The sequence below is a fragment of the Poecilia formosa genome, unplaced genomic scaffold (genome assembly GCF_000485575.1).
Source record: "Poecilia formosa unplaced genomic scaffold, Poecilia_formosa-5.1.2 Scaffold125, whole genome shotgun sequence".
In the NCBI taxonomy this organism is placed as follows: Eukaryota; Metazoa; Chordata; class Actinopteri; order Cyprinodontiformes; family Poeciliidae; genus Poecilia; species Poecilia formosa.
This window is the reverse complement of record NW_006800064.1, coordinates 123,987-137,877: the sequence shown is the minus strand read 5'-3', so window position 1 is coordinate 137,877 and position 13,891 is coordinate 123,987. Positions and strand designations below refer to the sequence as shown.

The window sequence follows — 13,891 nt, the reverse complement described above, 5'->3', positions numbered from 1 at the left end:
CTACATCATCTAGAATTTCAACAAGATATTCTTCAAAGACCAAAGATCATACTTGCATCCCTGCAATAAGTCTCTACATTTGAAGAGAAAGCAGTTTTACTGAAACATACATTAAGAATTAATATTTCATCAAACATTGCCATCAAAGTGATAATTCATTCTTTTATGTCACCTTTCTTATATATATGTATTTATATAATACATTTTTAGTCTGTTTTCTTCATAGGAATACTAGAAAATAAATAAGGTAAGAAATGCACAAAACCTATTGAAGGAGTAGCATGGCCTAATACTACATTACTGGACGTTCAGTTGACATGCACTCAAGAGAAGGATAGAAAAGAACACCGCCATAGAAAGGAAGAGTTACGGCCTTGATGTCAGACATTTTTGGCAAATTCCTGATTGGCTTTTTGTATCACTTGACGACAGACTCTGACGTTACCAACAGCAACATCAGATCCGGCTTTTTTTTTCTTCTTCTTCTTCTTCTTTCCTGCACCTAATATTCACACCATACTGGTGTGAAACATTTCAACGGCATAACTCTTTCATTGTATGACAAAGCACTGAGGAGGAGGAGGTGGGTGAAGGGTAGAAAAAGAACACAGTCTGAGGGACATTCAGGAATGTATTAACAGGAATCAGTACTCATATTTATTTATTTTTAACCTCTAAATCATCATCATCATCAACTTTCAACCCCAAGAAAGAATCTTCGATTAGACCGCGTGGGCTGCGCTGAACACTGTAAAGCTTATGGCTTTCAGCAAGCAGTAGGTAAACACCAATTCATGCGATATGGCTTTGTTTTTACTGGACTACTTCGACTTCTTATGGAAAGCAAACATGATTCATGTTTTGACTCATTTCTACTTTAAACTGTGAGAACTTAAAAGGTTTCCTGTGGAGATTTAATCAAAACGACCATTTGTACTTTTTTTTTTGGGGGGATTAAAATGATTTAATGCACAGCAAAGATTAAATACAACACTGCTAAAATTGAGCAAATTGGGAAGGAATTATTTTATACTAGGAATGCATTGTAGCCAAATAACTGTTTGAAAACCTAATGAAAAATGAAATGGCAGAATGGGTTTAAAAACTGCATAATTAAAATGACATGTTTAGACTTGTTACAGTCTCCACTTCCTCAAACAAATAAGGATTAACAGTTAAAACAAATCAATCTCCATTGTGACTGGAATTGATTCTTTTTTTTTTTTTGCTTTCCAGCTAGATTGTTCATATTTCCATTAATGTAGGCATAGCAGCTTGGGCAGCTCAATTAATCAAAGTTGTGTACAGTCTTGGTGCCTCAATGTTGGATGGTAGTTTGCAGGATGGATACAAATATTTTTACCGACGCTTTCAACATTGACCCAGAGTGTCAGTGGCTTCAACGGATAGAAAAAAGTATTTATTTTGATACAAAAAGATGAACGCCCTGGAGTCTGTGTGGATTACGATTTGCTTTAGCAACTTGTAGAAACTCATACCATTCAGAGGAGGAGTTTAAAAGTTAAGTTGTTGAGGCTGTTATGCATTGCCATATGAAAGGCCATAGATTGGTCAAGAATAAGGAGTCAAATGTTGGTATGTTAAAGCTGGGCTCAGAGTAGCAGAGGAACCACAAGTAGGTTTAATGTTGGATCAGCTTTAAAACTAAGCAATGCAAGTAAACATGAATCATGTGATTCGTTGTCCCATCGATGGGACAATACACACAGGACACAGATAAATGTTTCTGAAAAAATATTTTGCTTTCCTGTTTATTTGCTTCAACAGTTAATTTTGTTTGCAGTTTTTTTTTAATCTGTTGGAGCACGCTGAGCTCTCAGCCACTGTTGATTTTTACATTTTGCTCTCTCTGTCATTAGCTTTAAGTCTGCTTTATGCCAAGGTTCACATTAAGCAAAGTTGTCACTGAATAAGGTTAGTATTTATTAGTACTGTAATTTTTATCTAAAACACTTTCACGTGGATGTGAATTCAAATAGAAATGCACTTTTGTGAATTGGAAAGTAGGGTGTGCTATAGTGTCGTGGTTTCAGCAACGTTAATACCTACTGTTAACGAGGGAGAAAAAATACTATTAAAGATGGCTGCTCTAAACTTTAATGACTTCATAAATGGCACATAATCTCTAACTGTTGAAAAGGCCCAGTTCTTCTCTAAAAACACCATTTTATAGCTCAAGAGATCAAACCCTCCGCAGGGTCCCTTTAAACCTCTGAGGTTACTAAAAACAATTCACACACTCTGCATCATGTATTAGAAATCCACAATAAAGGTATTTCGGCTGCTGGATATTATTATTCTGCAAGTCCCAGAGTCCTGACTGTGCTCATTGCAGCCCAGCGCCCTAAAAGAAGGAATTGGTGCTGGATTGACAGAAGTGCCAGTGAGGATTGATTCCCAACTTTCTACTACCGACTGTCTCACTTGGATAAGAAGCAGAAGCGCAGGTGAAAGTGAGTCAAACAAGGACTGAAGTGGAAGCCAATGGCAATGCTATTGATTTCTAAATACTTTCATGTTGGTCACTATATAAACTTTTTTTTATATATATTTTATGTTTTTACATTGTGCTTTTTTAGTCTGATTGCTTTACAATGGTGGCGGTTTCCTCTATTTAACAAGGCGAGTGGTTTAATTAGACTCCCCAAAACCCTAAAAAACCTTCGACGACTCTGTCTTCACATAATTACAATTTTCATATAACAGCTGAATGTTCAAGTGAAGCATTGTATATCCTGTGGCCAAAACACCCGTGCAGGTATGTAAACTCTTGTATCAGGGTGGTTTTGTGATGATGCCATGGCAACTGTACTTACTGATTTTTCATACAAAAAGTGAAATACATACTGTGAATGTGATCATATGTCAGGGAAACTGGTTATTTTTCAACAATATTCATGGACAAATTTCAAGTGTATTTCACACAAGATTGTTTACTTGAAATCAAAGGTCCAGCAAATGTTCAAAACCAGCTCCATGTTTTTTTTTTTGTTTTTTTTTTTATGTTTAAGGCTTTAAAATCAGACTTTGTTACAGATTTTAAACAAACTGGAGAAACTGCTGCACCCCGTGAATCCACTTTCACTGAGAAAGAATTTACACCATATCACTGAGACGTGTCAATAAATACAAATATAATCAGAATAGAACACCGTTTTAATATGTACAACCTCTGCTAGACAGTCACCACTAATATGAGCTACCCCATCACCAATTGTAGACCAAGTGAGTTGCATGAAAAGCAGCAAGGTGCTTCACTTTTTCTTTCTCCAAAATCTTTGTCCCAACAAAAATAAACTGCACATAAATTAAGGAAATAAAATGAAGCCATATGAAAAACGATGAATAGAAGGTGAATCTTTGTGAAAAGATTGCCTGGTTGGCTCCTTTCAGGATCAGTCTCGCCACAAGATGGCTGCTGTTTTGTTGCTCAGGTGTGTAAAACCTTATTTACACGTTACACCCACAGCAGCCGTTATTAATCAGAAAATGCTCCTTAAAAAAAAAGCCCTGATTTTTTCTTTTTCTTTTTCAAATAGACATTTTTAAGACTGCTCTGCTGAAGCATGACAATTGAGAGTACTTAACCGTGGATACAAATTAGACAATTTAAATCCCATTAACAATCCATAGCAACTGTTATGCAGCATCCCTAAAACTAGTTTCTGGGCTGCATGTATGGAAGAAATTTGATGCTCTCTGAAGTAAAATGGACATGAAAGCAGTGCATACTGCAGTGTTGTTTTTGGAATGTTATTGTGTAGTATCTGGAGCAGTTTCTTGCATGAAAAACACAAATCTTATGTCAATACAGCATTGCAAAAAGCCATTTGATGTGAGCCTGTTGGGAGCTGCTGGAGTTTGATTTTATATTGTCCTAATTTTCTCTTTAATAGTTTCCAGTTGCATAACCTTAACTATCAGAGGCTTGCATTATTCCTGAGAGTGTAAACTAAATTGACATTTATGGCTGCTGATGGTCCTAATCAGTTCTGTGAGCTTAAAACGGTCACCGTGAGTGTAATATTTTCAGAAATGTAGTTAGCTGCAACTTGTTAATGAAGGTTAGCAGGATGAGCTGTTTATGGTGACACCATCATAAAGTGTTGTAAAAAAAAAATTACAAAAAATAATGCCAGTGTATAATCCAAAAACAGACTTTGCTACATGACTTACAACCTCATATTCCTTGCTACATAAACTCCACCTCAAAGTGGCTCAGAACTACTTTAAGCATCAAATCATCCCTTTGCAAACATTAAATTGAACAATTTTCTCTGCAGATGATGCCCTTCCTTTGCACTATGTAAACATGTACTTACAAAAAGAGTTAAAGGATAAAGGGAGGAGGAGGGACAGTAAACGGGTTGGAGTAAAAGAAAGTGTCCAGGAGGAGTCTTGGCGTGTAGTCGACCATCTTCATGCTCAATCCCTGTTCACGCTGCACCAGGCGGCTGCAGAAAGAAACGAGGAAGAAGCTTTGAGATTGGGAAAGTCATTCAAGGTGTGACGAGAAACAGCCTGACGAGGGATGTCTGGAAGATGAGTTTTATTCACATTGTTCAAAAATAGCCATGTCGTTAGTCAGCAACTGAATATTGAAGATTCAGATCAAAATGGGCTGATTAAGCATCGAGTCTGTCGCTGCATTTGCAGTTCAAAGATGCATCTCAAACTGGGCCTGAAGCAGCAAAACAAACTGATGTCATTATTCCTCCATTATCATGTTTGACTGTGTGTATGATTAGTTTTTTAAAATGCTGCTTAGTTTTATGCCAGATCTAAAGGACTGTTGTTCCTATTGGTCAGCAGTAGCTTTAGCTTTAGAAGTCGCTCATGGAAATCAATGGTGCTTCAGTTTTTTATTAATATCGTAAAATCATGAATACCGACATTAACGGAGGCAAGTAAATTCAGAGGTGCTTCGGATGCTGTATAACGATGTGGTGCAAGTAAATATGTGGTTTCAACAGTGATTTCGTGGCTGTACAGGCCTGGTGTTAGCTGATTAAACATTAAATGATAGTTAATGCTTTAAGAAGCGGGAAAATATTTTCCTACAGGGCCAGGTTGGATTCTATAGATAGCCTTAACAAAATCTTTTTTGTAATTTACTCTAGTTATATATATTTGCCTGGTATAAAAATACATTTTAATCTAAAACATTTAGTACGGTCAATAGAAGCAAAAACAAAGCTGTCAGAGAACAAATACTTTTTCATGGTATTGGAAAATGGAGAATTTACAAGCCAAGTTATGAAAAATGGAAAGCTTGGAGAAGTCAAAGATCACTTTAAACACTAAAATAGTTTGTTTGGAGGGACAATAAAAAAATAAACGGCATACTTAAGACATTTGCTCAGAATGAAACTGTAAAAGATGACAAATGATCTCATCTGGTCAAACGACAGCAGCTGTGGTGGCAGTGACTTATTCTCAGAAGACGTCCTGATTTGTTAAGCTGCTCTGCTGGCAAAGTTAGTTGAAAATCAGCTTCTCATCAGCGTCGCTTGAAGACCGCTCTGTCTCATGTTAAGGCGAGGCTGCGCGGCTCTGCATCAAGTCAAACACTTTCACTTCATTTCATTAAAATGATGGATGTTTTACTCTTAAACATTAACAAGTGGCATTTTGGGGATGACAGACTGAGCTAAAATTAAAGGCCTATGCCTCTGAGTGAAGGTCAAGATCATAAAGTTAATTTTCCATTAATGGCCATTTTACTAACCTGGCACTGCTACGGAGGAGACGGCCTCGGGCTGGCACAGTGTGTCCACCTTCACATGCTGAAAGGCTTTGTTGGGAGCCGATTGAAGGTGCCTGAAGCCAGAGGAAAAGGTGAGAGTGCATACACACAGCCACTCAAAAGGATGCATGGCTTCAAATTGCTTAGCCTTTTACTGTAAGACCTGAAATATTAATAGCGGCGAGATGCTGTGAGCAGCGGAGCAGAAATTCAGATCAGCAGCTTCTCCTCGTGCCCACCATCACTAAATCACAGTGATCTGATGCAGCTGAGGAATGCTAATTAAATGTGGGAGGGGGGGATTTATCCAGCAGGCCCAGGACATTAATGGAAGAAAAGTGAGTGCTTTCTTTATTTGCTGGTCACCGATCAATAAGGAAAACAGTGCTGCAGGAAGAAATGACTCAAACATTCTTTCAGATAAGCCAGCATGCCGACTCAAAAGCACTCGATATGAATGTCTTCACTCACTGATGACCCAATACTGTAGCAGTGGACTCTCATTTACAGATGTTTGGTTTTGCCTGATGCATCAGATGAAATTCCAAAGGCTTCCAAAAACATGCTTAAAATAGCTGTAATTGGCCGCATACTCTGCTCACTCTTAATTTCTCCAAAATGTTCTGAAGTGTGATCAGCTTGATGGCTTCCTGCTGTGGGTAGGTAAGATACGACTTGGGCATATTTTGTCACAGTAAGATTAGAAGGTTCAGTGTATTGGATTTTATATGATAGACCAACACAAACACAATTAGGAAGGAAGGAAAGGAAAACGTTTTGTCTTTACGAATTAAAATATGGTTGTTTATTTTATTCCACTTCCTGTGTCGATACTTTCTAGAACCACATTTTGCATTCTTCCGACCTCTTTTCCACCTGAGTTTTGGATCTCTGCAGCTCCTCCAGAGTCACTATGGATTAATGTTCTTCCTGCCTCAACTATCACTTTGATAGCTATGCAGTGAGATCAATATTCGCAGGTTTTTCTACCAAACGTAGCTCTAAGTAATTGATTTATTTTTTATTTTTTTGGAAAACCACATCTAAAATATTCAAATTTTAGAAGCTTTGGAAGCTGAAATACCAAAGTGAAGCACAACTTGACATGCTATTGGCCTTTGTACATCAACCAATCCAGGAGTGAACTTCATTTTCCATGGTGTTCATTGACTGAACCTAGAATAGCAGAGATAAGAGACGTGGGTTTATGCAGCAGTGCTAAGCTCATTTCCACTATGTGTATAATTGTGCATTAAGGCATATTTGGGCTTTGACTTATAAAAATAGGCAGTTATAAATGTTTTTAGAGGGGGCCTCATATTTGTGGTTCTATTCATGGGTGGTTGTGGTTCCTAATCCCATGAATTTCAGGGGTCCACTGCATCATTTTCAGATTGTGAATTGAAAAGTGGACCTAAACTGGAGATTTTTTAATTGCTTAATCTCTGAGCTATCTCTGTTCCTCTGTGGCCCTGATGCAGTTTGAGTACCTCCGTCAGGCTCTACAACAATTAATTAATACATTAACACAGGACACAATTTGCTAATTAGGTAACTCCTGATTACAATTTGTTACCCTTGGTTTTATTTAATTTATCATTAGATTTCAAGCCATCAACTTTTTAAAACATTTTTCCTGTCACAGCTATGTGCTACTTAGTGATGGCTTATGTAAAAGTTTACACAATGTGGAAAAAATGCGAAAGGGCACAAATACCTCATTTTTAAAATCCTAATCTGGAATGAAAGATTTATTTTAATCCTAATTTTTCTCACTCACCTCTTCCACTCTTCCTCTCCATCCCAGAACTCGTAGACGACGAAGGACAAACCATCTGGCAGGCGAACCGCAGTCACACTAAAGGGAAGCAAGAATGAGTTGAAGAAATTAATGTTCACATTTTTTTCCTATTTCTACAGGAAGACAGTGATATTGGAAGAGAAAAGCATCAATAGGAAAAAAGTGTAGCAGAAAAGATGAGTTAGACAGTAAAACATTGTCAAGAAAAAGATGAAAGTACAATGAAACAAGACATCAGATAAAATGAATAATTAAGGGAAAATTAGGAAGCTAAGATGTGGAGAACAGTGTGAGTAAATGGCTGATATTATTGGACTTTACACAAGCATTTCAGTGTTTATCTCACTGTAATAAACCGCATTATTGCTTCCACAGGAGCACAAATGCGTAAAAGCAGGAATCCAACAAGGTGCTCTAGTCAATATGGGATCTATTTCCAGCGCTTCCTATAGTGCCAGTTTATCTGTCAAATGGTGCATTTAGGTGCTGGAAGGGAAAATAAGACCACCGGTTCATGAGAATAATTAAAATCCATTTTGTTCTGGCAAAAAGAAAAAAAAAGAAAAAAAAAAGAGTGTGAATGCTATAAGTATTCCCACTCGAGTTTCTCCAATGCCGCCCCCCAGGCACTTTTCACATATTAACTGCTTCTGCATACTTTGTGCTGTTTCAACCATTCAACTTTTACCATATTCTGCTCATTCAGTACATTATGGTTGTCATTTGGTATTGACATCTTTTACAGTTTTTGAAATATTCAGCTTTTTGTGATCACATAGGGCCCTGTTGAAATGAATTAAATTTTTTTTTGGGGGGGGGAATTCTGATAAAAACTTTACACTTTTTCAAAGCTAACTACTTTCATGGAATTTCAGCTAGAAATGTCATTAAAATTTTAAAATGTAGTCATATCCTGCAAGTGATTCTATTTATTTCAGGTTTTTCATATCTTTATTGGATTTTATGAAATGTCTTTTCAGGTTTTTGCTTGCACTATGCTAAGTTTTCAGGGGGAAAAAAAGGAAACGAAAAAACTGGCCCACTAGCTCTTAGGTTTCCCTAAGCTATCTCACCCTTCCAGATAAAAAAAAAAATTCTGAGGTTTGTTTGTCAGAGTAAAAGTACATTCTGAAAATCTTTAAGCAGGTATTAACACACATTGCTGTACCCTGTTTTTTTTTAACTACTCTGTTATTTCCTAATCTTAAATGTCATGTTTTAATTAACTGAAAGGGCAGAATCATATTTATCAGAAGTAAAAGCTTGCACACCCAAGTCTGTGTGCACTTATTGTGTATAATGTTTCACTTTATGAATTGAGTTACTAATATGAACTTTTCAAGAAACTAATTTACTAATTGTGAATATTGATCAATGAACAATACTAATAACCATGTAAAATGTTACTCAGGAAGTAATGTACAAAGTAATGTGTAAAGTTTCTTGCAACTTCCTGTAATAACTGATTCCTAAATATGAGAATGTAACCTGATCTGTTGCCAGAAAATTACATTTGAAGTCTATATTACCTTAAAATTATCACAGTGATCAAACAGTGTTTTTTGATGTTTATTATTACCAGTTCCAACATTGGTAGTAATATGCTGAAAAAACCTATTAAGAGTAATATTTAAACCCATTTAGGTAGCGTGTGCATGGAGTTCTTTTCTGAGACTGTAGAGGGCGATAAGTGAACTGCAATCTAGTCTCATAAGGATAAGCTGTGCATTTTAAGCTCTGCTTGAGGGTTTAATAAAGTGTTGTGCATGTAATCACACATGCACATTAAAAGATAATGAGTTGGGAAAGCAAAGAGAAAACAACCTTTTATAAAACACTTCATGAAATATAAAAAAGTAGGTTAGAAAAACATATTTACAAGTAATAACGTTCCTCCACTAAGAAATCCTCTTAGCAAATCCTCCACCTAAACCTGCTGAAACAAAAAAAAAGGCCGACTGCAGATTGAGATTTGTTGTTTTGTGCCTGTCAGTGTTAATGTATTGACACCTGACTAGCAGTCAATCCTATGAGTTCCTGCAGGAATGAACAGTGTTTTTTTTTTCCAACTCAGAAAGGACTTTTTTTTTTCTGTTAGAACAGAGCACAAACCTGAAAGCATCAAACGATACAGTGAAACCTTTCACTTACTCCTCCATATTTAGAGCTAAAGCAACCCTATGTAACACTAACTTAAGTACCCAATTATGAGATTAATATCTATATGAACAAGGATTATTGAGGAAACTCCTCTCACACTGAGGAACATTTATACAGTGTTTTTCTCTAAGTGTAAAACCTTAACCTGGTCCTAATTGTATTCCTAATTTTAAACTTCACAGAACTGAGAGAGATCCAAATGTTTACATGGACTAAAACAACACAACTTTTCTCCTTAAGTTAATTCAGACCAAATTTCACTTTCTTTAGGTCAGTTCTAAATGCCAAAAATAATTTTCATTAACTAAATGCCACAATAATAAATATGCTAGAGATAGATTTCTTTTATAAAAGAAGGAAATTGTGTTTAGTTCGTCACTGTTGCAAAAAAAATAAAATAATTCTAACATTAATAAAAAAAAATAATTTAATCATAACTTCAATTGGTACAGCAATTACAACACAGTTTACTCCATTAGTTTCATCTTTTCAACTCAAACGCTTTTTTGTTTTCTTTTCATTACACTCATGCAGCCTCCTGAAGTTCCATCTTTATCCTTGTTGAGGCTCCTATGTGTGGCACAATCTTTTCCTTGGTATTCTTTAAAAAGATATTATTTTAGGATCTTCCTTATTATTAAAAAATGATTAAAAAAAACAGATCCAGTTGTATGCTCCCTTGAGCCGGTTAGGGACTTGCCTTGTGGGGAAAACCCTTTCTTCAGATTTAAATTAAAACACACAATCCATCTTAAAACCAACCTGTCACTTTCTTCTTCTGTACAGTACAAGAAACTGTGATATAAAGAGGGACGGTGGGAGCATAATCCATTTCCAAGAATGAATTGGGCTTTTCCCCGTTCATTTAACCTTTTGGTGTTCTATGTAGCCCATCAAGATTTATACCTTTCCCTCTGTTCCTCCTGCTGAGACTTTACCTTTTACTTCAGTAAATGGTGGCCGAATAGGTAATATAAAAAGTTGTGCAGCAGAACCAGAACCTTTACGTTTTGCCAAGGGCAAAACCCGAACAAGACTCTGGACAGTACATGGAGAATATTAAGTCTGGGATTTGGGGAAATCTCTCTGGATATTAGTGTTTCACAGTAGCTGAGTGGGAGATGCAGGAGGTTTCCAATAGTTACAGCATCTCTATATGAGACCATATAAAAGCCGTTTCATTATTTGCATTGAATGTTATTCTTTCGTTGATATAAAGCGATTAAAGCACACCTAATATTTGGTGCACATGCAGGAACACAAACTACTACTAATAAAGGAACAACCAGACACCAGTAGAGGAAACGTGTGAGGCGTCGATAAGTAAAGTGAGAAATATTGTGAGGCTTTGACTCCTAAAATGGAGCACATTAATAATTTAAATGGGGTTACAGTTGTGCTCTGTGCAGCTCAGCAGTTGCACAAATGTAGAGCATTAATGAGACTTACTGAAAGCAGTCTCTCTGAGCAGAGACGTTCTTCAGGTATTGCTTCAGAGCCTCGCAGAACTCGCCGAGCTTCTTCTGGGAGACCACCATCTCCTGGCGAATCAGCAGCAAAGACTGCAAGACACGGCAGCAAGGAAGTCAGTTCATGCTAACCAATAAACCTTCATCAAAGCAGGCATCCTTACTCTATCATCTTCAGTACTCAATGTTTTCCTTGCTTCTCTTGTCTTCAATGTTGCTTTTTTTGGATTGTAGTTACAGTGATTTAACCAAAACTATGCGGTCAAGCATGTGTCAGAATGAGCCATAGTATTGGAAAAGGTTTATCAATGGGAAAAAAATAAAACTTTATCCGAAATATTTTTTATCCGAAATCCGTCAATATTAAATGGCACACATTTTGTCCCTTCTCCTCAGCATCATTTCATGAATAAGGTTATGAGAAATGGTGACATGACTGTCGTTCCTTGAAGGTCTCACAAAGACAACAGAGGTTTCTGTTAAAAGACATTCCCGTAGAAGCTACAACTTAATCATTCACATGTGTTTATGTCTGTGAAGAAGGTAACAGCGTATTAATGGGTTGCAACTGGGGCTTCGAGCGGTCAACAACAAAGTGCCAGAGTAATATGCAATCCTTTCAAATTGACAATAAATCCTGGAAGCTGGTTTATAATTTGTGTGCTTTAAATCTCCAAGCAAAAACAAAAATCTCTATCGGTAATTGATTACAATAATCACTTCCTGTCTTTATGGGCTATTGTTCTATTGCATCGCTCCAGATGAATTAAAAATGAATCCTCTATAACCCAGATAACTCCAGCAGAGTCTCACTGAAGCACTAAAACACTGCTGCACACACACACACACACACACACACACACAAACGAAGGTTTACGTGCACAACGGTCACACTCACAGACAGAGAGGTGGGTCATATTTTATTGTGTATTATTTATAATACACAATAAACCTGAGGTCACAATACAGACACACATTTGTCTGTATGAGAAAGCAGTAATCTGCATTTAAATTTCAGCTGCTTCAGGTCAATGGAATCTTCCTCCAGCAAGGGTTGATCAGAACCCAGATGAAACACTTGGAATCTGATCAATAGGGAACATCCCTAGTAGATGAATAATATATAAACTCATTCTTGGCCTGGAGCTGCAACCCAGTCTTGATTTCGAACACTTTGTTAAGATGCTTTTGGTTGCACACATGGAAAAACGGTGACTATGCAGACCTGTCCACCCAGAGAGAGTCATCACCCAGTGCACCAACCTTCACCTATGATTTAGACCACATGTGTCAAACTCAAGGCCCGCGGCCACATGTGGGCCGCCATGTCATTTTATGTGGCCCCCCCCCAGCATTTTATAGGGCCATGATTGATTTAAAATAGGTTTTGAGCACGAATTGACTCCAAACTACATCTCCCACAATGCATTCCGATTGTTACCAGCCAATATTACGGCTTCTCGCCACTAGAGAGCAGCAGAGTCACCTCAAGCTGCTTATGGATTTTCCCAGCGAATAAAACTGAGACATCGACAAGCTAACATCAAAACGTCCAAGAAAAGAAAAATCGATTTACAAGTAAGACTGTGAATGAAGATGTGTGTGAGTTGGTGTCAGGGCGGCAGGTCGAGCTAGACTTTTTTTGTTATCCTTGTTATGACCGACAACATTAAAAAAATCGGTCATGTACTATTTTTATCCGTGAAATTACAATCATATTAACATCGGCTATTTAGCTGCATTTTATGCGGTTTAGTTAATATTCGCCGTGAATCCAGATTCCACCACAAATTAAGCAGATACATGTATCTACAGTTACTCGTAGTGACAAAAACCACTGACTGAGGCCCCAATAACTTTTAATAAATTAAATTGAGCGACTTCACTTAAATAGTGTCACTGTCATCCAGAACGCCGCTCTCCTGGGCGTTCTGGACTCTGTAGAACCATTTGTCGCTGCTAATGACATCTTCAATACATTTTTTGTATCCCAGGCTTAGTTTATGGACTGAACAGACAGAAACCATTTTATTTTTGAAACCTTATTTATTGTAGTGTTGATTTTATTTTTGAACCATTTTTAATTGTTGATTTTATTTTTGAAACCTTATTTATTGTAGTGTTGATTTTATTTTTGAACCATTTTTAATTGTAAAGTGTTGATTTTATTTTTGAACCCTTATTTATTTTGAAGTGTTGATTGTCTGAAGGACCTTAGATATGAATTGCCCCATATGGGGTTTGAACTGACAACCTCAGCATTACCAGCATGGTGCTCTAACCTGCTGAGCTAACTCACCTACCTTACAAACTGTTGAGTTTCCATGGATTTAAGAAGAACTTACATGATCTTACCACAATGAAGCTTTGGTAAAAGTGCTTATATTCTAATGTTTTTCAAAACAACATAGATAATATTTTATTTTCCAGATATTTTGTATTTTGAAGTGTTGATATTATTTTTGAACCATTTTTAATTTTCAAGTGTTGATTGTATTTCAGAGATATTTTTATTTTAATGTGTTAATAATTTTATTTTTTAGCCATTTAGCCAAGTCTCTGTAGAACCATTTGTCTCTGCTAATGACATTTTGAATACATTTTTTTGATCTCAGGCTTAGTTTATGGACTGTAATGTGAAATTAGACACAAGTATAAGTCTGACAGTTTGTTCACCAAGTTACTGTGCTCTCT

At 36.8% G+C, this 13,891-nt stretch overlaps 1 protein-coding gene across 2 annotated transcripts in view; it reads right to left on the bottom strand.

The window, feature by feature from the left end:
• Nucleotides 1-490: 490 nt before the first annotated feature.
• Nucleotides 491-13,891, bottom strand: part of necab2 (N-terminal EF-hand calcium binding protein 2) — a 117,628-nt gene continuing 104,227 nt past the window's right edge. For both annotated transcript variants that reach the window (XM_007561316.2, XM_016676048.1), the window contains 4 exons: nucleotides 11,178-11,290; nucleotides 7,548-7,625; nucleotides 5,750-5,841; nucleotides 491-4,475 (listed from right to left, as the gene is read on the bottom strand). In XM_007561316.2, the coding sequence (XP_007561378.1) occupies nucleotides 4,447-4,475; nucleotides 5,750-5,841; nucleotides 7,548-7,625; nucleotides 11,178-11,290 (312 nt within the window). In that variant the 3' untranslated portion in view covers nucleotides 491-4,446. The remainder of the gene's footprint in view (nucleotides 4,476-5,749; nucleotides 5,842-7,547; nucleotides 7,626-11,177; nucleotides 11,291-13,891) is intronic.